Source organism: Ooceraea biroi, chromosome 6 (genome assembly GCF_003672135.1).
Source record: "Ooceraea biroi isolate clonal line C1 chromosome 6, Obir_v5.4, whole genome shotgun sequence".
NCBI lineage: Eukaryota > Metazoa > Arthropoda > Insecta > Hymenoptera > Formicidae > Ooceraea > Ooceraea biroi.
In genome coordinates, this window is record NC_039511.1 from 887,108 (window position 1) to 913,210 (window position 26,103).

Below are 26,103 nucleotides of genomic sequence, written 5' to 3' on the forward strand. Positions count from 1 at the left end.
TGAATAAACTGATCGCCTTCCGCAATGCATCATGCATTATTTTTGAACTGTGATATTCTCGAACGGAGATGCAATCTCGTCCTTAATACGCGAACGATAATAATCGTCGCATGATGGGGTCGTGATGATGAGGTGAGATGGTTTACTCGCTCGCATCCCTCGCAAAGTGGCGGCCGGGCTTTTTGCGGAATACAAATCGTCCCGAGGACACGCGGCGAACGCATCAACGAAGCGTCGATAGCGATCGACAAGGTGCAGGCGACTGGGAGGGTGAGTAATCGCTCGGGAATCGCCATAAAAGGATACCCGCGCGTGATTGACACGAATCGTTCGGAATATAAATTTAACATGAGCGAATACTCGGAGCCAAGAGTGCCAATTTATGGAAAGCTTCATTAACGTTGACGTAAATAAAGAGAACGTTAATCTTATCGCACGGAATAATGTATTTTATGAAATATTTTTCTCGGAGAAAACTTTTTTGGGGAAAAATTTCGTCTTTTATGGCGCGAATTTTAGCTTTTTGTAATGAGGTTTATTTCCGATCGCTCGTTCAAATTAACGTTACTCTCAACTCTTTGCTTTCGCGCCGACGGATTTCTGGACTCTCGATATTAAGGTAAACGATGTTAGCGCATTAGGAACGAACACGCGAGAGCTCACGCCGAAGTTCACGTGCGAGGACGCGTAAAATCGATAACCCGAGATGCCAAATTGGACGTTATGACGGTAATAACCGTCGAATTACGCGAAACGACCAGCAAAACTGCCGGTCGGCGTTCCCTCTCCTCGGCTTTCGCTACGAAATTTCTTGCATCTGCAACGCGCAGTCCGCCAATGCCCGTGTTAACGGACGCGGTATTTCGCACGCCTTAAAGCGTTCCGTGCGTATAAATGTTAACTTCCGTGTGCGCGAAGCGCGTAATCGCTTCTCCCGAATCCAACGCGCGATGATCACAAAGCGCGCCCAGCAAAGAACATAATTATCGTCGTCCTTTATGCAGAGGCGTACGAGTTTGCACCGTGCGTCTCGTTGGCGTAAAAACTTACCCCGTAATTGTCGAAACGTATTCATTATCTTGTGAAGTTAACGAAACTCATCTGGCAAATTCCCTTCGATTCAAGCGATGAAGCAGTTCCTGCGCGAATAACTAATACCAGTAATACCTCGCTGTAGCGAATACCGCGACTGAAAGGAACGCATGTTGAAACACGGTCGATCGTAAAGTCGGTCGCGTCAAGGCGAAGCATCTCCTCGCGTGACTCGGTCGCTCGCCTGTTCCATCCTCTCCAACGAGGAGTCGACGGCGGAAGAATAAAAATGGTCCATTCGGTACGTTTCGATCTTCCGTCCCGGTCGTTCAACCTGCTCCTCCGCTTCGCCTCCTCGCCCGGCCGCCCACTCGTCCGAAAATTGCACCTTTCACATCGGGGCGCCTACTCGCTCGCGCACGCCTTTATCACCCTGTTTTTTCCGTTGCCTCGGGGCGCCACCGAGAATCGGAAACACGCCGCCGAAAGATAACTATAATAAGAGTGGTTTGCACAATAACACGGAGAACATATTGCGTCGGATGCCAAGCATCATGCGTGACTCTTAATGATCGCGCTTTCTGCGGAGTCTGTACTCACAAACAGCAATTTATTCCGTCCCGATTTTAACGATAACGTCAGCGATTTAAAAGTGTATCAAAACTGATAATCCTGTATACAGGGTGAGGGACCTAAAACAGGCCACCTGAATATCTCGGTTGTTATTGGTGATAGAAAAAAATGTGTCAGACCAAAATGTGCGCATCTTCAAACGCTCTACTAGATGGTACGTAAAAAAACATATCATACCATTTAAAAAAACGAAGTTGACCTTCATATGACCTCTACGCGTCCACCTAATAAAAAATTATTTAGAACAAATTATGTGTCCCTCGAAACCATGCAAGTTTGGTCTGACACATTTTTTTCTATCACCAATAACAGCCGAGATATTCAGGTGGCCTGTTTTAGGTGCCTCACCCTGTATTTTGTTCTTTCTCTCTCTCTCTCTCTCTCTCTTTTTCTTTCAGATATGAAAATAATAATTAATATGAAATGCTTGATGGCATTCTTTGTTGTTCACATCTGGGAGAGTATCAGGCGAATTTTGCCGGTGCATTCTTGCGTAAAGAACAATTAATTTGATCCTCTCTCTTATTAAAACCACCAAGTACATCATTTGTTCCGTCCTGTTTTGCGTTGCTTGCAAGTCAGTTTTTGCCGCTCTGCCAGAAATGCCGACGTGCTTGCGCGAAAGCCGGCTTGCGATAGCAGCTGCTCTAAGGCTAAGGCCAAGGCTGTTTAAGGCAGCCTCTGGACAGATAGAAGCCTGCCTCTTGCCTCATCCGTCCCGCGCGCCAACTACGCGGTCAGAGAACCGCGCTATCTTTCGTTTCAATCCCTCTCTTTCATCTCGCGAACCATAAAGACACGCTCTTTGTAACAAATCGAAGAATGGAGTCGAAAGAAATTTATTTTTCGTGAAGCTGCAAGAAAACTAGAGAGAAACTGGAGATGTAAGGGAGCGTGTAAAAGATTTCTTCTTAATTCTTTTCAATTTGTTTATTGTAAATGAAATTATTAATGGTAACCAATCGTTAATCACCATTTTCGATGCCGATTTCACAATCACACGTAAAGCGAGTACCAATTTATAGTTGCTGTAAATTTGGATATGTGGAATGTGTTAGTGTACATAAAATATAAAGCAATGTTAAGAGACATTCCAAACGATTGTGTCAAGTAACGCGTTCGTGCCTTGTCAAGATGCATTTTGCGTGCATTTAATGAGTTAACATACGTCGTATTTGGGATGTTTAACAGCGTCTGCGCATCCACGTGATTCTCGCCAGAAGCGACGTATCGCACATACGTGACGGCAACCCAAGTAGCCAATGCCTTACACAGTAATTATTACTTATTATATGTTAACTGGAGATGATTATGTAGTTACGAACAGACACCTAGACGCATTACTATGTTATCGCGCAATAAGATTGCAAATCAGGGTATTTTGCTCATTTTTTACGAGTGATTGCGAAAACATACGTGAACAGTTCCGTTGCGTCTTGTCATAAGAAAGAAAAAAAAGACTGACGATCATATTACGAAGCGATACTTGTCCTGCATGCACGCATGATAAATTACGCGCGTGTACCAGCTTTGTTACGCGATTCGATCTCTGCGTTGCAATATCTCAGAAAGTATGTTTCCGCTTTAAGAAATCGTTAAACGTTGCTAAGCTATCCATGTTAATTAGTAGTATCAGCAGGGCCGACCAATGTAAATAAGATGCAAAGATGATGAAATTAAACTCGACGTGTAACATGCGATACTAGACTGGCTTATAAATTGGACACCACTCCGTTACAAAAAAATTTAGAATTAATTAAGAAATAATTCATCGATTAGGGAAAAGTTCCGCATAGCACAACTTTCTAAGTTTTGCATCTTATCTTTTTCTACGTTGCAGAAAAATATAAAAAAATGTGTTTTCTCTTTAATGATGCGAGACTCGTGTCGTTACTGCATGAACGCCGGATGTTCCTAATGCATCCGCGGATCAAAGAGCCTAGAAGCGACGATTTATTGATAAAATCGAGCTTGGTGACACTACTTCGTTACATCGCGTTGATAAGATCGATTCGTTTGCATTTGCAGAAAGACTCCTCGCCAGGAGACCGATAAAATGTTGCTCCTGTGAGCGCCGGTCTTCGCGGAAGACGTGAAATCTGCTATCTGCGTAACGAACGAGTGCGCCGACGTAATTAATTGCGGATTTTATTGCTACGAAAGGCAGCGAGAACTGGAACGATGTGATCGACAAAATGTATGCAGAAATAACGAAGTTCGTAAAGTACGATTAATTAAGAGTCGAGTCGAATAATCCCGATAACTTAAAATGAGGATAACTGGAAATTTCGGCATCCTTTTCCGGTCAACTGCGAGATTTGTAACAAGTTTCTCCCGTTTTGTTCATATTTATGAATATTATATTCATATTTATGGCGCAATCAATGGTTAAAAATTATTATGTATAAACTCTCTGCATTGCCCAATTAAAAAACAAAAAAATTTTTCTGATTGAATGATCACGCGCAATTTTATCACGGTAACACCAGTTTCATTTTACAAAAACAGAGTTGGTACACGTTACCTCTGCAAAATTAATTTTCCAGTTAACATTCGATTTATTTGATATACATTCTGTAAAACGTGTTCGATGACTCGTGACATACCTCGTTGATAAACAGCGTTCCGTGCCGTGTTTTTCTCATAATGTCTGATACCAGGTGAAATTTATCTGTGCTTTAAGTCATAAACCTGTTCCTTCCGCGCTAACTACTATATTGATCATAAATATGATGCATCGACTTCTCTCACGCCGTAAGTTACACTTGAAAAATAAATCTCTTGAATGCAACACTTTCCTCAGCTTTGCTGTAATCAGTTTTTATGGGATAATAGATGTGGGAACACGTTTAAGGATATTGCGTGCATTTACGCATTAATTTTTACATTCATTTTAATTTCATTGATTACACTGATTACACAAGCTTTATAATTACATGATTTCACAAACTTCGAGTAAAATTATAGGAGGAGGCATTAAGTCACCCATGCCAATCGAAGTTAATTGATATTAATGGGATGGAGCAAGTGTTGACCTCTTTTAGCGTTCAATCACACAATCGCAACGACACGCAGCAGCTCCATTGTACGAAATTGCCGCGCGGTGAGATTTATGTCGCTTAGAATGTCAGCGGCGTGCTTTTCGCGGCGAATCGGCATTTTCGCCGCCGTATAAATCACCCTCGTCAGTATTAGAAAGCGGTGGTAATCATTTGACTTTTCGACAGCGCGTTAAAAAGCTTCGCTTTTTACGCGCGCAAACTCGTATTTGCGACGCGTAACGGCGTAGAAGTGACCGCGTCAGGCGTATTTCGTGCGCGGAAAGACTCGAAAATCTTTTGTGGAAAACGTAATCTACTTCCATCACCGCGAAAGACTCTTTGAAGGACTCTTTGCGGCAAATATGTTGCAGAATACTCGAATAAACCAGCCAATCATAACTGAAATGATTGATCTCAGTTATCACTACAGCATTTAATAAATTCGAATGATCCAGAAGACATTGTTTTCATCAAGCTTGGACATCATGATATTAATTCGCACATAGTTATTTATTAATACAATCGTCTCTCGGATGCTACATGCCGCATCATGAGGCAGACCGTCGACGCGGAAGCGACCGAACGGGGAAATGCACAGTCAACGGCCGAGTTTAATTCAACGATTTGCAACATGTCTTCCCCGCGCGCGCTTTATATACTTTGTTGTAAAGACGTCAGCGAGCTGACAGCGCGCCAGACACTTGAAAGGGACGAGCCAGTCACGCTCGCAGATCAGATCCTTTGTCGGCCGTGCAATTAAGATAAGGACTCGCAGGAGGAGAGGACGTTTCCTGTCGCAGGGAGCGAGGCGATGTCGCGAGAGAGAGAGAGAGAGAGAGGCCCTTCGAAAGAAGTCAACGCTTCCAAGAAAGGGGTTGATTGGCCGAAGCGTTGTTCAATTTGCATAGCTATCATTCTAAATTGCGATCTGGGAGGTCCGAATGCGGTTATTGCCGATACAAAATCCCGGGGAGCGAAATGATTCAGCGCAATAATATATTAGAAGTCATCCGCGAAGCGTTCGCCAAGACTTCCGGTATCGTCGAAGAATCCTCGGAAGATCCGTTCTCGCAGAAAAGATTCCCAGCGAAATCGGTTATCTTTCAAATCGGCCGAATTCAAATTATATTAATTATCTAAATTATATTAATTCATGTTATAGAACGATCATTTTTAATGTAAGAATACCAAAAACTTTATTAGTAACTATTTTTTGATCCCTCTGAAAATCTTAGTGCCGCACGTAACGCAGGGCAAAGTAGTCGCGGACGTTAAACTCTAACGTCTACCCACGGACCTCGACAGTGAGCAGCAGAAGTCGGGAAGCTCCTGTATAATGCACGTGGTAGTCATAAATCGAGTTAATCCTTCGTGCGCGCGTGCGATGCATTTGATTCAAGCTTCGTTATCTAGTGCGTCGCGGCGGATTATCAATAACCCATTAGCGCGTCGTATCACGGCAGATTGAATTAAAAGGTTTGTTAGCCGGGAATGACGGGATGATTAATAATCGGAACGTAGACGAATATCGTGTGGGCGCCACGCCGTCATGATTCGATCCATTGAAGGAGAATGCGATCGCCCATGTAGAACGTAATGCAAGTCGGCCACCGTCGTGGGCAGCACGTCCATTAATTCGTCGCTACGCACGTTTACGAACGAGAGAGATCGAATCCCGCTGGATCTCTAATGATCCGACAGACTGGATTTAATGCGCCTGGCTGGCCCGCGTTAGTTATCTCCATGATTAACAAATCGCGATCGAGGACAAACGCGATCGCCTTTCTCGGCGGTTCTCACTAAGCGGAGTATGGTATAATCAGTTATTAATATCGTATCGCTTATAATATTATAATATAACAGCTAAATTATCGTCGAAAAAAATTCACCGTTTTATGCTTTCCGATCTATCGATTAGACTCTCGAGTATCTTTTCTCAACATGAGGTTATCAAAATAGTAATAAAACGGATTTCGGTTTTTTTTCATTTTCATAAATTTTGTTTAGCACTTACAAGTCTACAGCGTATTTATCTCACGGCTTTTTACAGTCGTATACATCGTTACTTACAAGATATTTCTTATCGCTTGTATAAAACCGAAAAAAACTACAGTTTACTCCAGGAGAATTACCCTAATAATGTATCAAAAATATGACTCTCCTCGAGTAGCATACAGTGTTGCTGTTCCGATGAAGACTCGTCATGGATTATCGCCTGCCTAACTCTGTCGTGGAAAAATCATGGTCTCCCGAATGGCTTATCGGCCTGAGAACCGCTTGTACTACTAGAGGAGAACGAGATCCATAAGTTCTCTCCTAAGTCCACTGATGGTAAGCTTCACCCTCGGGCGTGCGTGCACGTACACACGCGCGTGCTTCATGACTGTCGCACAATGCACGTACTCGATTATCTCAGGAATGCAATTACCGTGGATTACCTTTTTGTTCCGCCCGTTTTCTCTCATATCGCACCGCGGCTGCTATACCATATTTCTTTTCGTCGTGACGCTTAGTCGGGCCCCCATTAGCACCGTTATTGTGCACAGTTTCTCGCAAAAGTAAATACCACCACGTGTACAGCTTGGATGATTGCAAAAAGTGCGCACGTAAAACACATACTCTTTTACACAAAGATTCAAAATTGTCTTTTTAATCGAATCTATCATTTAATTCTATCATTTGAATTAAATGATCTATTATTTGAACGCGATGTCAATTTCTGTTTCGTGAACAAGTGACGGTTAATTTCCGTCGGAAGTGGTGTGAAAATTCTAATCTTCAATGGCACGCCACTGCGGAGTGTATTGTTATCAATGGAAGGATATTGCACCCATTTGCGAGCACGCCGTTGTCCGATAGGCGCAGAACGAGGAAGGACAGGCTGGTTGCAGCAGGAAGCGATTATCTCGTAGCGACGACTCGCACAATCACTATTGTGGTCATCGGCGATTCATTGCGGGGGTGCTTGACGCGAGACGGACTGTGTTCCGAATTTATCATCGGGCGTGGTGGCCACGTAGTCGGCACGGCATTTAAATTGCAACCCGTCTGACCAGGTCCTCGACTATTGAAAATCCTTTAAACACGCAAATGAAAAAGTTCTAGCCCTTAGAAATTTTTTCTTTTCCGAGAAGTTCTGAGTTGATGATATAATTATTTTTTATATTGCCTAGAGTTCTCTGCTATTGAAAATACCGTAAATTCAGAAATGAAAAAGTTCTCGAGTTTAAAATTTTTTCTTCTCAGAGGAGTTCCGAGTTGATGATATCATTATTTTTTATATTGCCTAGAGTTCTCTGCTATTGAAAATACCGTAAATCCTCCGCGAGGAGAACGACGAAGACGCGGCGCGTCACCTTTCATCCGCAGTTATAGCCCGCATTGTCGCTTTTATCAGGTGCACCAGAATGCATGCAGTGTGAGCGAAGAATCGTTAGCGTGTAATCATTACGCGGGTATTACGGTAGCAGCTACTTGCACCCCCTCGTTGCGTTCGTAATTGCTGTTTGTACGATGAAGCGGTCGCTGCGTCGCGTGGGACAGTCCGTGGGGACAATGTCCGGTGGGAATTTAACGTCTCCGTCGTGCGATTCTGCAACCGTCTGTAGAATGCAGAACTCACGTGAGTGTTTTAACTGTTTAAATAGGTGAAACCTTCGGGATTTGAGGTCTCACGAATCAATGAATTTTTAGAAGCTGTCAGTATAAGATACGGGTGAAAATTTCGCTCCATCGATCAAAACATGATGCGGCAATTATGAGCACGATATGCGTTGAGATGCATCAGATCGCGCCTAATTGCGAGGACTTTGGCGGGGTGCAGTGCCAATTGTGATTTCTGTTAATTCTACTCTTATCCCGACGACATATCGCGTCGAATTTCTTGACTGGCGCGTTCGAGCAGCGTGACCATTAATATTACGCCTCGTTAATCCTGCGGAGAAAACGTCTGATTAATCGATTGAACGGCGTGGCGTTCGGCGGGCATCAATTACGGGCCGCACCGACAGGTTTTCGTTTTCGGCCTGATATTCGCCACGGGACGCCGCTTACAAGGCAATGGCCGGATCAATAATCGATTCCTCGCGGCGTGTAAAGGCACCTGTAATCCCGGGCATCCGTGTAAATCAGGTGAGACGCGACGTCGAGACATGACGTATAAATAACACGTGATTTACGTGAATGATTCTTTAAAACGATATTAATAACGGCGATGACGATATTAATAACTGCGAGAATCTTCCCGGCTTTAATCTCAGAGCTTCTACTTGGGACTTAAATTATGATTACAAATGATAGTGCTGTTTAAATGTACAAACATGTAAATTTCGCGAGAACAGTGACCTCTGACACTCCTAAAGCTTGCCAGACTAAAAAATGGAAAATTTCCATTATGCCTCTTGAATTTATCACGTATTAAGTGGCGGTGCAAGCAGTCGAACGCGCGTATGCACGTAGCTTATAAATGTGCGAGCTCGTAGTAATCGACATTAAGGAACACCGCCGATGTCGGGACGCATTACCGCGTGCAGACACTTCAACTCAATGACAGTACACAGCTCCGGGCTGTGCTTCGAATGAAGAAAATTGACTTTGACAGTCTGAAGTGCCGATCACGGGACTCCTTTTCACTGTCTCAATAGGGCGTCTACAAAAATATACGTCTGGAAAGCACACGGCGCTTCCTTTGCCGGGTAGACGTTGCGATCAAAGGTCGGAGGTTCGGGGATGTTAAAGTGTAAAGAAAACCTGAAATTCCTTGCGATCGAATAATGGCACACGTGCTAGGACCGGAGTCGAATCTTCAGAATCACAAGAGCCTACTTAAAATCCTATTGTAACCATGACACTAGAAATTTCACTTTATACCGGATACACGCTTCTTCAACAAATCTTCTCGGTATACCTGAATGAACATGTTGCTTTGCTGCTGAGAAACACTTGAGCGTGCTTTCGGGTCTACATACTCGCTTTCAATCTGAAATATCAGCGTTCAGAATTATCGATCACGTGCTTATTATTTATCAGTAAAAATTTTATTTATGCGCTACTAATCTTGCGTTACGGGGTCTGAGAACTTTTGTCTTTATCGCGAAATCAGTGTCTTAAGAGTGGGCGTGTAACGTTTCAGAGTGTAATGTATCCATGAAAGATACGGGTGTGTAGCCGGAGTGTTTAAATGCCTGCTATGCAGCACTTTAAGTGCCTGGATACTTAGCAACAAAAGTGAGAACGTCGACCAGCCTTCATTAGTAATGAGCTGATGTGTCCATTAAAGTCATCCGTTCGACGAGTATTAATAAATTATTGTTAATTTAACACCTCCGTGTGAGATTTGCGTTCGGCGAACCGTTCGAGTAGGTGTTTCTTTTAGACGGCGGCGCCATTCTTTAACAATTAACGTAGCAGACAACGGTGGGTAGACGGTATTTTGCATCCGCGAGTCGCAGCGTGCACGCACCTATATCGGCATAAGTGCGTCATGTTGCGTAGGATATTCACGCACGTTGCACTTTCATTCATGTCGTTTATTCATATCTGATGACGGAAGTTTGATACGTCGATGCGACTCACCGGATGAATTGCAAATATCTCTCTATAATATAAATCTTTATATTTTACAGAGAATATATTAGCAACCTCAAGATATCGATACATTATTTTGTAAATTGCTTATAAAATCTTTTATAAACAGCTTAAAGTGTATTGTTTGAGTTTTCTTACAGTTTACTTATAATTCAATGCGATAAACTGGCAGCTTTACGTTCGTGTTCGAATCCGTCTGATGGTTTCCACATTCTATGAACGTCAAGGGCTTCATAAAGCCCTTGATGATCAGTAGACGATGAATAATTTCGTGAGAGAGACATTTTCCCGACACGCGAGCGTTATTCAGAGTCGTTGAAACCAGTTCGAAGGAATCGCGACGTCTAATAATAGCCTGCCACAGGCTTAACATTAGGAGCCAACAAATGCGCGCGTTGAACCGCGTTTTACGCGCCGATATGTTAATGGAGATGTAAAAGCAACTCGCGCTCCCGGGTGATACGTGCCATGCACGATAATTTATTATAATTATTGTCGGGGGTCCGGGGGGGGGTCGCTCTCCCTCGTCGTGTCACGCACTAACTTATTGCACGTGTCGCCAACGGGACCCTCCGCGATTTCCATTCATGTTTCGCGAGAACACACTTGACATGCCGCGCCGATTCTCAAAAGCGAGTGGGCTTTCTCAAGCGGCAGCGAGTGTGACGCAACAATAAAATATCGGCCCACCGATTCCGCTGCCGAGCTAATATTTCATCAGTGAGTATCGCCGATACCCGTTCTTGATTTGTAACCTGCCAACGAAACGGCTGTACCCTGCTACTTTGCGCCGCTTCATCGTGGCTACCGCTGACGATAACGCGCGCGATTTGCCGCGCGTATCTTAATGGCTGTGAAAATGTAACTCTGTTTGGAGGCGTGCATCTTGGTATCGAGATGAATTCGAGCTTTCTAATTAGAAAATAGGGAAAGGTAATCCAGAGAGACATACGAGAGAGAGAGAGAGAGAGAGAGGGATGTCTTTAGATACTTAATTAATTACTGAAAATTAAGTCATTTATTTGGAGGATAACGTTCCATCGTTAATAATCGTCAGCCACCCAATTAAAGCGGAATGTATTATCGTTTGACGATTTTCGTTTCGTTCAATACCATTAGAATGATAAAATTATGTCTTGGAGCGTGGTCCGAAATCACGAGAAACGATTCTCAATTAATTATCATAATCATCGAACCGAATCCTCGAAAGCCACTTGCGCAGCTCAAGTTACTGCACGTTTCACCTCAGCAGGCAAGAGCGGGACTTGAATTCAGCCAGTGGCTCGCGTCGTGAGCACGTAGATATTTTTCTTTGCTGCGAGAAGGATACGATCCTCGAAACACGAGTGAAACAAGCCATGGTGGGCTCAACTATTAGTCATAAGGACCACCAGGCGCGTTCCTGGCACGGCAGTTGCATGTGGACCGAAGCACACCGGGGTATTTTGTAAATACCTTATCGTGAACACGAGAAAGAAAACGGGGGTTCTTAAGTACGGTCCGCTGGACCAGCGATGCGTCTATTAGCGGAACAGGAAACTCTCCCTGAGGGGAAGCGTTCGGACATAGTTCGATCCTCGATAGAGGAAGAAGGAATCGCTTGACGCTATTGCTCGGAATTGCGAGCTTGTAACGTGTGTGACGAACCGAAACGCGAATGATGACATGCCGTCATTGTTTTTCGGCGTAACGGTAAATCTGCGCTCTACTTGTATAATCGGCTTTCGATGAGTCATATGTATCGCTCGGAAAAAAGGAGAGAGAGAGATGTGCATGATTGTAATAATTCTATTATAGGCAGAATGACATATATCGTGATGATCACCGAAATATGTGTGTGGGTTTTAGGGCCGATCGAGATGATATCAACCGCGTCACGTGAATAGGTAATTTATATCAACCTCATCTTCCTTTAAATCTTGACGTGCTTTGCGATAGACTTCTTAGGTCTCGGAGTAATCGATTCAATCGGCGACAAATCATCGGACGGCGTCATCGGAAAGCTGGGGGACCACGAGCGCGTAATTCTAATAATACCGACGAGCACTTTGGCGGTAATTACCGGGAGTCTTTAGCGTAACGGCGTAAAGTCCATCGGGCGTGGAGCGATGCGCCATTCTCCACTTCACTCGTTGCGTCTCGACTTGCTGCCGCATGCAAATCACGCGGTCTATGCCGTCTTCCCTTTCGCGCGACATTGCGTAGGTTTACACACGCACGTGGACACGTGCGTCGCGCCAGCCGGCCAGCGGAAAGATGGGACAGGGGTTATTTCTGTCGTCATCAGTCACTCGTAGCGGGTTTAAGCTGCACGAGAGCGAAACGAAAGAGGAGGAAAGGAGAGGAGAGGCTCTCTCCGATTTCGTGCGCAGACATGACACAATGTCGTGGTCTCTGCTCCTTTTCTGGAATCGCTGTACACGCGATCCTTCCCCTTGCCAGGTTACAACTATTATAGGAAGATAGTACGTACACACGAGAAAGCGAAGTGCATGCAGCAAGATGTACGAAAGAAGAGCGCGAAATGAACAGCAAACGAGAAATGTTTATTCAGGCACGGAAGTCGGCAAGGAGAAATACGTACACAGCAATTTTGGTTATTACCATTGTGAATGCTCTTTTTATTTTTACTTTTCCATATTCTCTCCTGCTTGAGCGTGAACCTCGTAGCAGAGAATCAACGTACTCGTGACTGACTGCGTTTCGCTTGAGCTGCGCAATCCGGTCGTGGGACACGCGCGCTCTGGAACATCGGCGGGCACGCCAATTCAAGAACGGAAGGATACATCGCTCACGACAAATGGCTCCGCGGTTAAACGTTCTCGAACCAAGCCTCGGCCAATTTCCTGATCGCCCGTGCGTCTCTTGTTCAACGTGAACCACGCCCGGCCAAGTTCAACGTTCGCCGTGTCAGAAATGTTGCGTCCGCCGTTTTTGTACAACGAGCACGCCTCCTCGGAATTCGCAGAGCGATCGTTATGGCGGTCGCCGCAAGGTGCATCGGGGGTGCAATCGCCGAGAGGATAGAAGCGGAGCCATGATTCAAGATAATCGATGGACGACAGAGAAGATTGGTGCGCGTTACTTGGACTCGATCATTGGGACTTAAACCGTTCCCTGAATTTCGAAGAGCACCACGAGTTGAAGACCAGGCTGCAATGGTCACGTTTTAGAATGCTGCAGATGATGATAATGACATTTCCTCACAGATGTAGTATATTTCTTATCTTATCATCTTGTTGCTGACGCATTGAACGGTATGAAAGGAATCAAATACGTAGCTTATTTTGTATTTATGATGTAAGAAATTAGAGATTTTAAATATTAATTAATTAACTAATATTAAGTAATTATTAAAATTAATCAACGACGAAAGCAGTAGCTTTTGGACACTTTTAGAACAGGATGTTATGCATTGTCGCTTTTCCATTGAAACGAGTCTCTAGAGAGGAATAGGAGCTGTTTGGTAGACTTGCAGCTCGACACGCGCACAATGCGCGTCCGCTCGCTTTCTGACGAGAACGCCCGGTTGCTTTCTTTCTACGCGCGTATAATGCGCGCAGTTTGGTGCAAGCAGCACGTCCGAGAGATTTCTGCCACGTTGTTCTTGAAATAGGGAGCTACGTGAGCGCGCACGGGAGCTTAGTGAGACTTGTACAGATTCGTCACCGGACTTGGAACGAGCAAGTGAAGACTTCGCCTTTTGCGTGACGGACATTAGTTTTGTTAGGGATTTTCTGCTGAGGAGGACGAAACAATCTTTCGTTCTTACTATTTGCGTATACCGTCTTTGTTCGTGCGGAGTGACCTGTCAATCTTCAGATAATTTTCAGTCTGATGTATATTGCACTTATAGTAGAAAATTATTCTGACACATTCTCAGTAGATTAATATGATAAAACTTGGATTAATGCTGACATAGTGCATTCGAGAAAGCGAATCAATCGCAAAAATGGCAGAAGGCTCATTGACGACATGAAATATTGCGACGCGATTAGTATTGTCTGATTAGCACGTTTCGCATAGTGCTGGCCACGTTAATGATTTTTCTTTGCGATAGCGCCTGTACGAGCGTTAACAGGGCTGTTATTAAATATTGTTTAAGTGAGCGATACCGAAGGATCATTATTTCTCGCCGTGTGCTCACGTGGCGGTATATAATCCGCATAATGGCGAGCATTAATCAAGAATGATGGATCACGCGAATCGTCCACTCGCAACAGATAGTAATGCCTAACAACAGCGACTTTTGACAGTATAACGCATAATACATAATTTAAACCTGAGATCAAAATGAAGATCTAACATCAGAGAAATCTCGGTATTTACTTTGTATTTCAAAACTCAAAAAGATAATGATATGCACGAAGCCTTGAAGAATTAAGCATCTATATTCATAGTTTTAAGCAATAACAAGTTAAGAATCACAAACAGTCTGTATATAATGCTAATTTGGATGTAATAAAAAATTTCCAAAAAGGTCTTATCACTTCTTCCGCCACAATTTCCACGTACGATCATCAATTCATTATCAGCGGCGCGGCGCAAAGCCATTCTATATCTCTCGTGGATAGCTCGTCACGTTTTCTTTCGTGCCGTGTAACGTGCACGTGCGTGTTACTCGTTGAGGTGTTGCCGCATGGAGAATCTGAAAAGAACGACAACGACGAACCTGTTCGTCGCAGCATCTTCGCGTTGCATCTCCGTGCTGCAACCTGTTCGCGCGCGCACGACTGGTTTCGCGTTGCGCTCTGTCAAAACCTGTCGATGGATGCATAGCCTAGCAGAAAATGACGGGATCGGCGTCGCATCGCCTCGATTACCATGCTGCTTCCTTCCCTTTTTTCGCCTTTCTACTCGCGCGGTTATTCCTTATTGAAGACTTACGTCGCGTCACGGAGAAATCCAAGTACACGAAAAATGCCGATTTTTTCGTGTAATTATGGTCAGCGATCGACCGGAATGCAATTACACGCGCACGTTTGCACGTTGTAATTGACATCTCCAGATCGGTCAGTCGGAGCTAGCGCATTCTGGAATCAGGCGCCATGCGAATCGCAAAAAGTGCTTCTCGTAAGACTGGTTAATGGAAAGATCTACAACGTGCGTAAATTTAGAATTTATTAAGCAGTGGATTCCTGTTTCTAACGTGATATATTATTTTGCAATTTTCATTCGATCGATGTCTTGAAGATTACAAAAATTAACATTACAACGTAAAAAAAATGTTAATTCATAAGAAATCATAAATTTAGTTATCTCTGAATAACGTAAAATTATCTTTCTTCTTACATTTTTTGCGTCAAATGATCATGGTGGGCTAATATATACTTCCGACTTCGTAGACAGACATTTGTCGAGTAAATATGGAGAACTGGGGCTGAGACTCGGAATGATTTATTAGTGCTATGTAGCAGTCTACCGATCCACCGATAAAAGACATCAGTAGCCTCGTAAAAAAAGAGACGGAAAGAGAATTAACGGCTAGAACAAGGTTTTAACGACTCGCGGCTCTATTTTGGAATCTGACGGTAGTTTAGACGGCAGAGCAGAACAGCCAGAAAATTCAGTTTGCCTCGTTTATGGATAGTTATGATGACAGTTACAGAACATAATTTTCAACAGTTTCACAACATGTAGTTAAAAAATTTATACAATATTCAATGCTATCTCTACTGTATCTAATCTTTTGTATTATTATGCGACATACATTCTCTTCATCTTGACATCAATATGATAATGTGATTTCTCATTTTAATTCCAGCTCAAGGAAAACCGTACAACCTGAGCAAGAGTTCAAAAAACAGTGGCCTCTTTCCGTCCACGTTTAACGTCGCCACAAAGGCAGATATTTACGTGAATGCGACATGCGGTGAGGAAGGCCCGGAGACATTTTGCAAGCCCTCGGAATCGTCGAGATGTGCCGTCTGCGATTTCAGGAGTCCGGATCTCGGCAAGAGACACAACATCAGCAACGTCCTCGACTCGAGTCCCGGCAGATGGTGGCAGAGCCCGACGTTAGCTAGAGGCGATCACTATGAACACGTGACGATCAGCTTGGATCTCAAGCAGGTAAAAGTTTTGCTCGACTGACATTTAGTGGCGACTGGAAATTTTTAGAATTTTTTGCGAACGTATCACATGATTGTATTAAACGAATGTTAGCCTTATGTTGCATCGAAGAATTTTTGGTCTCCGTTTTCCGAAAAATCGTAAAATGCCTCTTCTGTTCTCGTGAGATCCGTTTCTTGTATTGTGCTCCTTGGTACAATTTATGTCATCCGCTACGTGCCGACAGAGATTAAATAAGCCGAGAAGGAGAAAGAAAGACGCGAGAAACGAAAAGAATCGAGAGTCACGTGAAACGAGGCAGAAAGAGAGAAACATATCGTTATGTAGGAGAGAAGGGATAGGAAGAAGCTGGATCCCTCCGAAGGATCTCTTTCCGGAAATTTACGTGGCGGCACGCAGGTATGCCCCACGCGGCCCTTCGCCCTTTAACAAATTGCGAGCGCCGGTGAAGAAAAACGTTTTAACGAGCACCGCAGCCCTTTTTTTGAGAGCCGCCAGTAATGAGAACGTAGTTCGAGAATACCGCGAAATGGATCCACTGAATGAAGTGCCGACACGACAGGCAAGGACGAGCTAAGTTTTGACGAGGGAGAATTTTGTTCCGAGTATAGAAACGTGTCTAACGTGCGCGGAAATAAATCGTCGTTAATTGAACGTCGTGCAGCAATTTTATACATACAGTAAACTACACAGATCAACCAAAGTTATCAATGTAAAAAATGCCAGGAAATTAATTTTGTGCGAAACTTGGAACATTGCTATTCAATATATAATTAGATAAATTATTCAGAAGATACAATTAGCTTTTCAATTCTGAAAAAATCATCGGGAGGTAATTACAATATAAATATCGACCATCGACAAACACGCGCGATTCACTGCTTAAGCCTCCCACGACGCGAAAAAACAGTCACGAAGTCCTGAGCATAATTGATACGTTAATACAGTAAAACCAGCATCACAATAATGAACACGTATAGTGACCACAATAATGAAAAGGCGAAATCTCGTACGTGTAATTAGAAAACGCGGAGGGCTGCAGCCTTGGCCCTTAATTGGACGCTGATTGCGAGTCTAATCCTTCCTCTCCTCCGGGATATCTTCCGCGCGTGATCGCGCCGTGGGTGCGTCGTTTACAAAAGTCGATCCCTCCCGGTAATGGCCCATAATTAAAAGACTTGATTGGGCAACAGATTAATAACGCGCGCGTTAGATATTGAATTTTTAGCCCCCTAAAAGGCAAACATTCTCTCGGCGAAATGGAAATGACGATCGTTTCTTGATGACTGCTGACGATAAGTTCATGATTGTAATTCCGCGCATACACGCTCGTGTCGCGACTATGTAATTATAATGCGCCGGCGTTTGTTGAGAGAGTTTAATGTCCGCGGTCGCGATAAACCGTTCTATTAAATGCACACTGTTTAATTAATTAGAGAGACCCACGAGCAATAAATACGTAATTTTAATACTACGGGTACTAAAATCGATTTTATATTTTATTACTTTGTATAATCAGTTTTACAATTTTGTGATACGTAACGATGAAGTTAATTGCAATCCGTGTCGCACACGGAAGCAGCTTGATTGAGCTATTCTGAAAAGAAGATAGTACACCTTCGCGATATCAGATCTAGGATTCATAACTCAAAATGATCGTTCCATGGAATGTTTCACCTGGGGTAATAATCCCGTGATGTACTGAATCTCTCGTTGTACTCCTCGTAAAGCGACGATTCATTGCGATTCATTTTTAAATTACGGCCTACGAGTATCAGGAATGATTATGCTAATCGGCGAATAAGCCGGACGCAGGGGAGCATATTTATAATCCTCGTTAACGTTCATCGTGCTTATTAATTTTACGGCCGACCGACGCTGCTCGTGATTGTTTCTTTAATCCTGGCGTTAAATCGACAGGACGCATCGATATTATTACAGTTGTTACCGTCGTCTTTTCGAATCGCAATCGCTCAAGTTGGAAGAAACGGTGGTACTCGCGGCAAACTTAATGATCCAAGCTTACACTTTATTATTAGACGCAAAAAACGATACGATTTATTAAACAATCAATTCAATTTTCCTAGTTTGCTAAGGAGAAGATTTCCCACGCGTTGATCGGTACCGTTAGTTCATAACTCTCTCGTGTATAACTTCTGTTTGCGCTACCGATTGGCATGACTGAGCACCAAAATCGGTCCCGCCTCCCACACGAAGCCGTCCGGTGAAATAAATTAATTTATCCGCGCCTAAAAAGGCTGCTTGATGGACAACCTTTATCTTGCCGCGGACGGCGAGAGAGCTCGGGTCATGTTGCGTAATAATTAGTAGACGGCTACAAATGATCATCAAACATTGGGGGAGTGATTGCCACCATAATTCTTGCGAGACCTCTCGTCGATTTGCCTTTTGTTGCAACGGAAGAGGAGGAGTTGGCTCGGTGAGTGGCCACGATTGTAGGAAATTCATAAGCATCCTTAATGAAGCCTCGAAAATACATTTAATATATATCGCATGTGAAAGAAAACGGAGAATCGATTACGTGGGAAGTTAGTGATCGTTAACGAAGCGTTTCCCGATCCGGACGATTGTGGGATAATAACTCTTAAAAATTGAATGGAAGAGGAGGAGTCTTTATCGTCGCAGGAAATACATTACCGTACATTCAGCAACACGCGTCTGTAATATATTTTACATGTGAAAGATGCTCATGAAGCTTAAGAAACCAGATAATTTACAGTGCCTTATTAAAGGAGTTTTAATATTTACTGTAAGACACTTTTCAAAAATCGGAATCACGCGGTACACCAAGAACAAATCGCTAAGCCTACAAGCATCGAGATCGACGCGTTCATCTGACATCGTGCAGCATGATACTCGCCAAAAAGGAAACGACTCCGTTGACGGCGGCATGGAACGAGCTTTGGAGCGCGCGTCAAACCGCCTCCTCCCTCTCGAACAACGTCGGGACGAAGCGGACGAGTTATCGCCCCTCGTAGATCGACGCCACCTCTAACCCCGCGGCGTCGAACGTGAAAAGGAGCAGCGAATGGTACTCGAGGCCGAGCGACTGAAGGCAGCCGAATCCTTCATTGTTCACGGATTAACGAGCTGGAGTCGTCCCTCGAACGCTTGTTCGAGGTCCTCGAACCTGCGCGTACGCCCGTCTCCTGCTTCGGCCGGGTGAATGAATCATCTTCGGCCGGAATGGCAGACCGGGCAGCGGGTCTGGAAGTCAGAGTGGAGGAGTAGAAGGGGGCAGACAGACGAAGTCACGAAAATAATACTCTCATGGGGTGGAAGATCGCTCCTCGCCCGAAGGGGAACTCGTTCCTTTTTCCTATTCATGGACCGGGACCTCGCGAGATCGCGGATGATGTATACACGTGCTACACACGAGCAAACAACCGTGTGTGGCTACGTGATACGTCACTGGATTGTTGTACGGATCAGACACGAGACTGAACCGATTATGAATCGAACGCAACATGATAGCTATTCCGTACGAGATACTTGCGCTAAGATGATGTAACAGAAGCGCAAAATTGTAAATTTTCACTCAATGTGTAATATTAATTACTTAATAACAGGTAACTAGCGATGACGACGGTCGGGACCATCGAACCTGCTTAAGGTGATTTCTTGGCCGGCCTCGTGGCTTTTGTCGGAACGGCCACCGTTGTGGCACGTCACGAATTTACCTCGTAATTCAATTCCCACGGCCAGTGGCGGTAATTACAGGCCGCGGCGCGCGGGTCTTACGTATAACCGAGCCGTGGCCGACCATCTTTTTGCCTTCTGCTCACAGTGCACCGTTGATCGCCCGCGCTATACAGGGTGAGGCGATTAAACGAGGCTGTCCGACCTGCGGTGTGAGACTCGGAGTGATAATCGCATCATCAATTCAGTACTGTCAATCGAAAGAAATGAATGGAGCCTGTAGATCGATAGAGATCATGATGGTAATTTTCATTAATCATGTTACATAATTTAAATTGGATTATGTTACCGTATACTTTCGACAACGTACTGTTTGCAATATAGATTTCTATATAACTCTTGACAATTAATATAAAATATCATGATTGATCAATCAAGTACCGCACTATATGTGAGTTCGTTCTCCCGTCCCTTTTCTTGCTTCCACACTTTTTCCACGCTCTTCTTCGCGGTGGCAGCTTACCTGCCGAGTGAATGGCGTGAATTATTATCCGGGACCGCGTTCGAGAACCGACAGGGACCTGGTTATTAAGATATTTCGGAGCCCGATGATATTACCCCACGGCCTCATTGAAGCCTCCTTGACAACAGAATCGCGGCACTCATCAGCACTCGCGGCTTCACGCGTAAATTGGTTTTCTTTGATTCGCGGAACCGGCCGATAATTAAAACGTCGCTTTATTTATGACGGAACGAAAGTTTTACGGAACGTTATCTTCGCGAGAGAGCTCGCGGTAAGAGAATCGCGAGCGGGCGAGAGGACACGCACGCGAATGGCACCCGTATCGGAAATTGGCTTTCGTTAAGTTAAAGAGCGGAACGAAATTTAAGGCGACACTTTATTTATCGGTCCAGGGGATCTTACTTTATGTGATGTTATCGCTAGGCTGTTTCGAAAGGTTCGTGGCGAAAAGACTGCGAAGCGAAAAGATGCATGCGCTTTCGCGCCTTTCGAAAGTGCACTAACTAAGCTGAACGTGATTTAATTGAACGTGGATTTGTTTATTATTACCTAGAGGTGTTATTTATCCGTTAATGAGTGCCATTACACGGCAACGTTAATCGGGTTTAATAACATCCGTAGTTATAAGGTTGGCCAATCACAGTCATTCCATTCTTCAGGAGAATAGTTGTAATTGGACAGTTTTAGAACTACGGATGTTATTAAACCCGATTAATGTTGCCGTGTAAACTTGGTCAATGTCTCCGGTTTCTCTCAAACGTTATTGGCGATACGTTCACTGTGTTATAATTTACCGCGTAATATTTGAAGTTAACTGTTGTTCCGGAGGAATTTGAATCAACGAGAAGTATCAATTTTTGGATTCTCAAAGATGCATAAAGTGCTGCAAAGGCTCTTGGCTATGACGCCAATCGTCGCTGATGAAAAATTATGAGCCGACATTCGAATGCGACGATGGCGCATCGTGACCGGTCGAGCCGGAACGAAATGTGAGAAAATTGAGGTATAAAAGAAACTGACGATAAATCAATCGGACCCGGTCGTGCTACTCGAATGTTAAACGAACACGGGAGATTGCAACATTTTTGCGCGGCACTCAGACGCGTTGATCTTTATTGCTCGATATTAATCCGGTCACCAATAATGCAGGTGAAATTACTTGTTGATATCTCTTAGCCGGATTGAAAATTCACAAAAAACATATTAAACAATTCTGAAATCATTCTTCCCGCGTGCGTATTTAAGTGCGGGACTACCGGCGATTGAAACGTGGCGTAGCGTCGTATTCGGGAAAATGTTTGTGGTACATCCCGTTATAAAGAGGATCAAGGGTCGCATAATTCGCCGCCACGAACGGAGAGCGAGAATCGCGCCACTCGTGATAAATGTGAATGCGTTTTTTTATTCGTACGTCCCGGATCGAAAGTGCGTCAATTACACGGTGAAATTTAATTACTCTGAATTATATCGCGGCGGCAACGTCACGTGCGAGCGAAAGATGGGGATCATTTGCATTCGTGTGTTACTCTCGCCCGTTCCGTGCACTTCGCGTTGCCTCAATGCGATCGCGGAATTTCATTCCGACGATCGATCTGCCTCGTCGGATGTACGTGATTGGAAACAATGATCAGAGATTCATCGCGTAAGACGACACATGAATTTCTTCCACCACGCAATTCTCTCGCAGCTCGAAGTGTAAGAGACATTCGTCGCGCCAACAATATTAATTCTGCATTTAGAAATAACGATGACAAATCCCTCGAACCACCCTGCGAGCGATCTCTTGTTGTCGCTGCGTCGCGTTACGGTCTCGCAACTTCACGGCAATTAAGCTCGTGGCGTGTGCGATGCGCAATGCTTTCGGGTTATTTTTAAGTCGGGGACGCAGCTCCTCGAGCGAGGAAGCAAGAGGGTAAACGGATATAGACGGTGGTGCTCGAATCATCGCGCGGTACGCGCGAGGACTCGCGGAGGGTTAACGATCGGAAGCTCGGAGGGATTTTTCGTTCCATCTCTTCCCTCGTCACTTCCCCCTCGGCGAGGCCGGCGGGAATCTCGCGCGGCCGGAAAAGAAAACGAATGCGGTAGGACGCGGGATCGTTTTATGGTGGCCTCGCACCGCAGGTATACCCTGAAGCAGGTATTTACCCGCTCGCAGGTTGTACACGGTACCTGCATACTTTCGGCTCCTCCGGCACCTCAGTGGACGTACAAGTATTCGCGGCGTGGTTCCTTAACCGGGGGGAAGAACACGGCGGGGAAAAAGAAGGAAGCGGGCTCGACCGAGGAGAGAGCCCGCAACTCGAGACTATGGCTTGTGTGGCTTTCGCTCCGTACCGTACTGCTGATTCGACCGCTCACAAAATCGAATTACCCGGTCCGATTAACCGTTGATGTTTGTGCAGCGGAGGGATCGCGGCTTTGGCGAGATCCAGCGACCCCGATCAATTATTCTTGCCGCTGCGTGCGAGGTTGCTTCCTCATTCGTCGAATGCTTGAAGTAAGTTATTTGTTATCGCGCTTTCTTGTCGCCGGAAATTTACCGCGTGTCACGGTACTCGTGTCCGGTCAGTGAGATGGAACGTTACATGTAATTGACTGAAATGGAAATCGTCTGAATAATGGAATATTTTTATACATTTTTGCGATGTCTTCCTCAGGCAGGGAAACCAAAAAAATGAAAGTTCAAGAGAGATTCTTTCCCTCTGAGGTGAAGAATTCTATCCAAATCTCTCCGTCTTCATTTTTAACAAACCGCAGTTACGAATTCTTTTCGGAACCGTTAGGGTTGCGTACGAGACATGGAGCGGTCGGCTCGAGGGTGAACGACCATTTAGGGGAACACCGTAGATCTCCGGCGTGATTTCTAGCCTGCTCGGTGATAATCGAACCACTCCCGTGACATGAGGAGTACTCGGCGATAAAGAACTTATGTATAAACGTGTTACGAAGGGCCTCTCGTCACGGCCGACCCCCTTTTAAAAGAGGCTGGGCAATTCCCTTTGAGAAACCGAATCGAGTCGTAAAATCGACGGCCTTGGACCACCCAGGGACCGCGATAATACGTTTCCCCGAACTTTCTCGGGTAATGAAGGCGATTCTGCTCGTAACGAGCACAACCTCGGAAGATGATGTTACGCGGACCGCACCGGTGTAAGTTACAGCCGCGTTCCCTTACGTCACTCTCACAATCACGCCTCTCCCTTTAACAATGGCCCACTTTGCAATTCAACCGACGCATTCTGGTATGACACATCGCGTTTCTGATCGCGTCCCTTGCCTCTCTTGTGTCCGTATGCCTCTCGTTAATTCTCCTGGTGAACACGAGTCAAACTCGATGCTCCTCAGTATAAGAAAAATTTTCCAATTACATCGAAAACAGATGCAACACACTAATGACAAATGATGCGAGTATCAAAGTCTACGAAATTAGCTCTTCCAGGGAACTATGCTATATCAGATCATACATTTCCTCGTGTCCAGGATTTCTCGTTTCTAGACTAATTTCACCAGCGCACTGATCAGGGTTTCTAGTTAACGCGCGACGAAAGTGATTCCCGCGTACACAGGTCGGCGCACACTTGCACGTGCACGAATTGCTTTTGGCAACGGTCGCGAAGCGTGGGCCAAGTCGAGATCAGATTGGCAAGAGACCAGGACGTGGAATCCTTCGAGGCAGACCGCGCGGTGTCCGCTCGTCGTGAGTATTCTCACCTCGAGAGACGGCGGCGGAAGAGCGCGAGTCGCATTGCTCGTAATTCGTCGCGCAAATAATTCTTCGCACATAAACGATACGGCCGAGTGGTACGGCGCATCGCTCGGACATGTAAATACGCGTTACGTAATACATTACACCAGATCCGTAAAGTCAAAGCAAGTGTCCAGTTCGAGTTAATAAGGCAAGGATATATCGTCTCGTTAAAAATTTAATACGAATTCCCGGAGCATCGGAGCTCGATGCGAGATATTTTTTCACAGTGCTCTTATGTGCACGCGGAAATCCATCGCAAAGTCAGAGTCGCGAATTTTTGCTTTATATGTATTTCCAACGACTTCCCGATTACTTTCTTTTTTCTTCCGGTGACTACAACCGCCGACGTAATTGCGCGTTTTCTCGGACGACGAATGAAATTGCGGCTGTATTTTCCTGATTGTGGCCCGACGATCGTACATACGTACGTACGATGGGGATCGTCAAATTGTTGCTTTGGTAACGATATAAATTGCTCCAGCATAATGTCGCGCGAGGTCGTTGCACCAGCTTGCACTTACATGTCTAAATCCAATTTTGCCGAGCTTCCCTTTGTGCGGGCTCTGACACATGCGCAATCGAATTTTCCTGTTCGTCAAGTGATCATTTCCCTCGACGGCGTTCCCCATAATCTGATTTTGCTCCCGACATAAGAATCCAATTTTCAGCGGCTGTCGTCTGCGGAAATCGCATATTCCCTTGCCACATTAATTCTCATTTTCGACACCGGATTATTAGCGGAAATGATAAAATAACCAAGTACGAGGGAGAGCCAAACTGAATAGAAAAATCGCTCTTCATTCTCCGGTTTTCTTCGCAATTCATCATATTAGTCGAAACTTCTGATCGACACAATACAGTTGTACAAGATGATGATCTATCATATTCGCCGATGTTTCAACCATCGTGAAATCAATTGTCCCGGATGAAAAATATCGGTTTACGTACGCGATCGAGAGGATCATCGTCGAGAGGATCCCTCTTTCTAGGCTTCGGTAATCTTATATATTCAACGGAGGAATTTCTCGGATCGTCGACGAATCTCGCGTCTCGTTGACATGAGACTCATAATCGGATTATGTCGTCTCGCGTTACCTTAAATCCATCCGCAATTAATACGTCCACCTCTTGTAGGTGCTGGTAACGCGATACTTCCCTGATAAATCTGTCCGTCTCGTGCATACATTGCCGGTGCATCGGACCGAGACGTGGTAGCAAGCGACATGACGTGTCATCAAAATATACCCGTCACGAGTAAGCTGCTGGGCAGAGAGATGGCGAACGTAAACGCGACTATATTTTATATCCCATACTGATAGATCGGGCGGAAACACGCTCGTTTGATCGCGCGCGAGCTTTGAGAAATTCACGTGAGCAGACGACGCGTTGAAATATTATAAATCGCCACGCGCGATCACAGGATTAACACACGATAGCAGGAAATGTCAGGAACGAGGATATGTTCGACCATCGTCTTTAAAGTGGTAAACCGATGGTACTGAATAATCTAACCTTCCTTCATAGCATAGAGTTTGTAACTCTACTTTTTATATTTCAGTCATAAAATTATATTACCTACTATGGGATTATGGAAATTGCATTTTATTTTTCAAGGGAAACTAGTCGAAGCACGCCCGTCTTTCCAAACACTTCATTAGTCCACCCATGCGAGATCATGTCGAAGATAATTTGTAATAACACTCTTTCTGTCCGGTGTGAAAATAGCCCGAAGCTGGGACCCATTAGTCGACCGTGTTCGCGCCGGCGGCTTCGTCTAAAGTCAATCGAACGATTAATTAATATTT

General features: G+C 44.7%; 1 protein-coding gene across 1 annotated transcript in view; it reads left to right on the plus strand.

Annotated features, from left to right (window-relative positions):
- LOC105276484 (laminin subunit alpha-1) overlaps positions 1–26,103 on the plus strand; it is a 123,284-nt gene that overhangs the window by 7,336 nt on the left and 89,845 nt on the right. Inside the window, exon 2 of the mRNA XM_011334127.3 lies at positions 16,057–16,364. Coding sequence (XP_011332429.1) covers positions 16,057–16,364 — 308 coding nt within the window. The remainder of the gene's footprint in view (positions 1–16,056; positions 16,365–26,103) is intronic.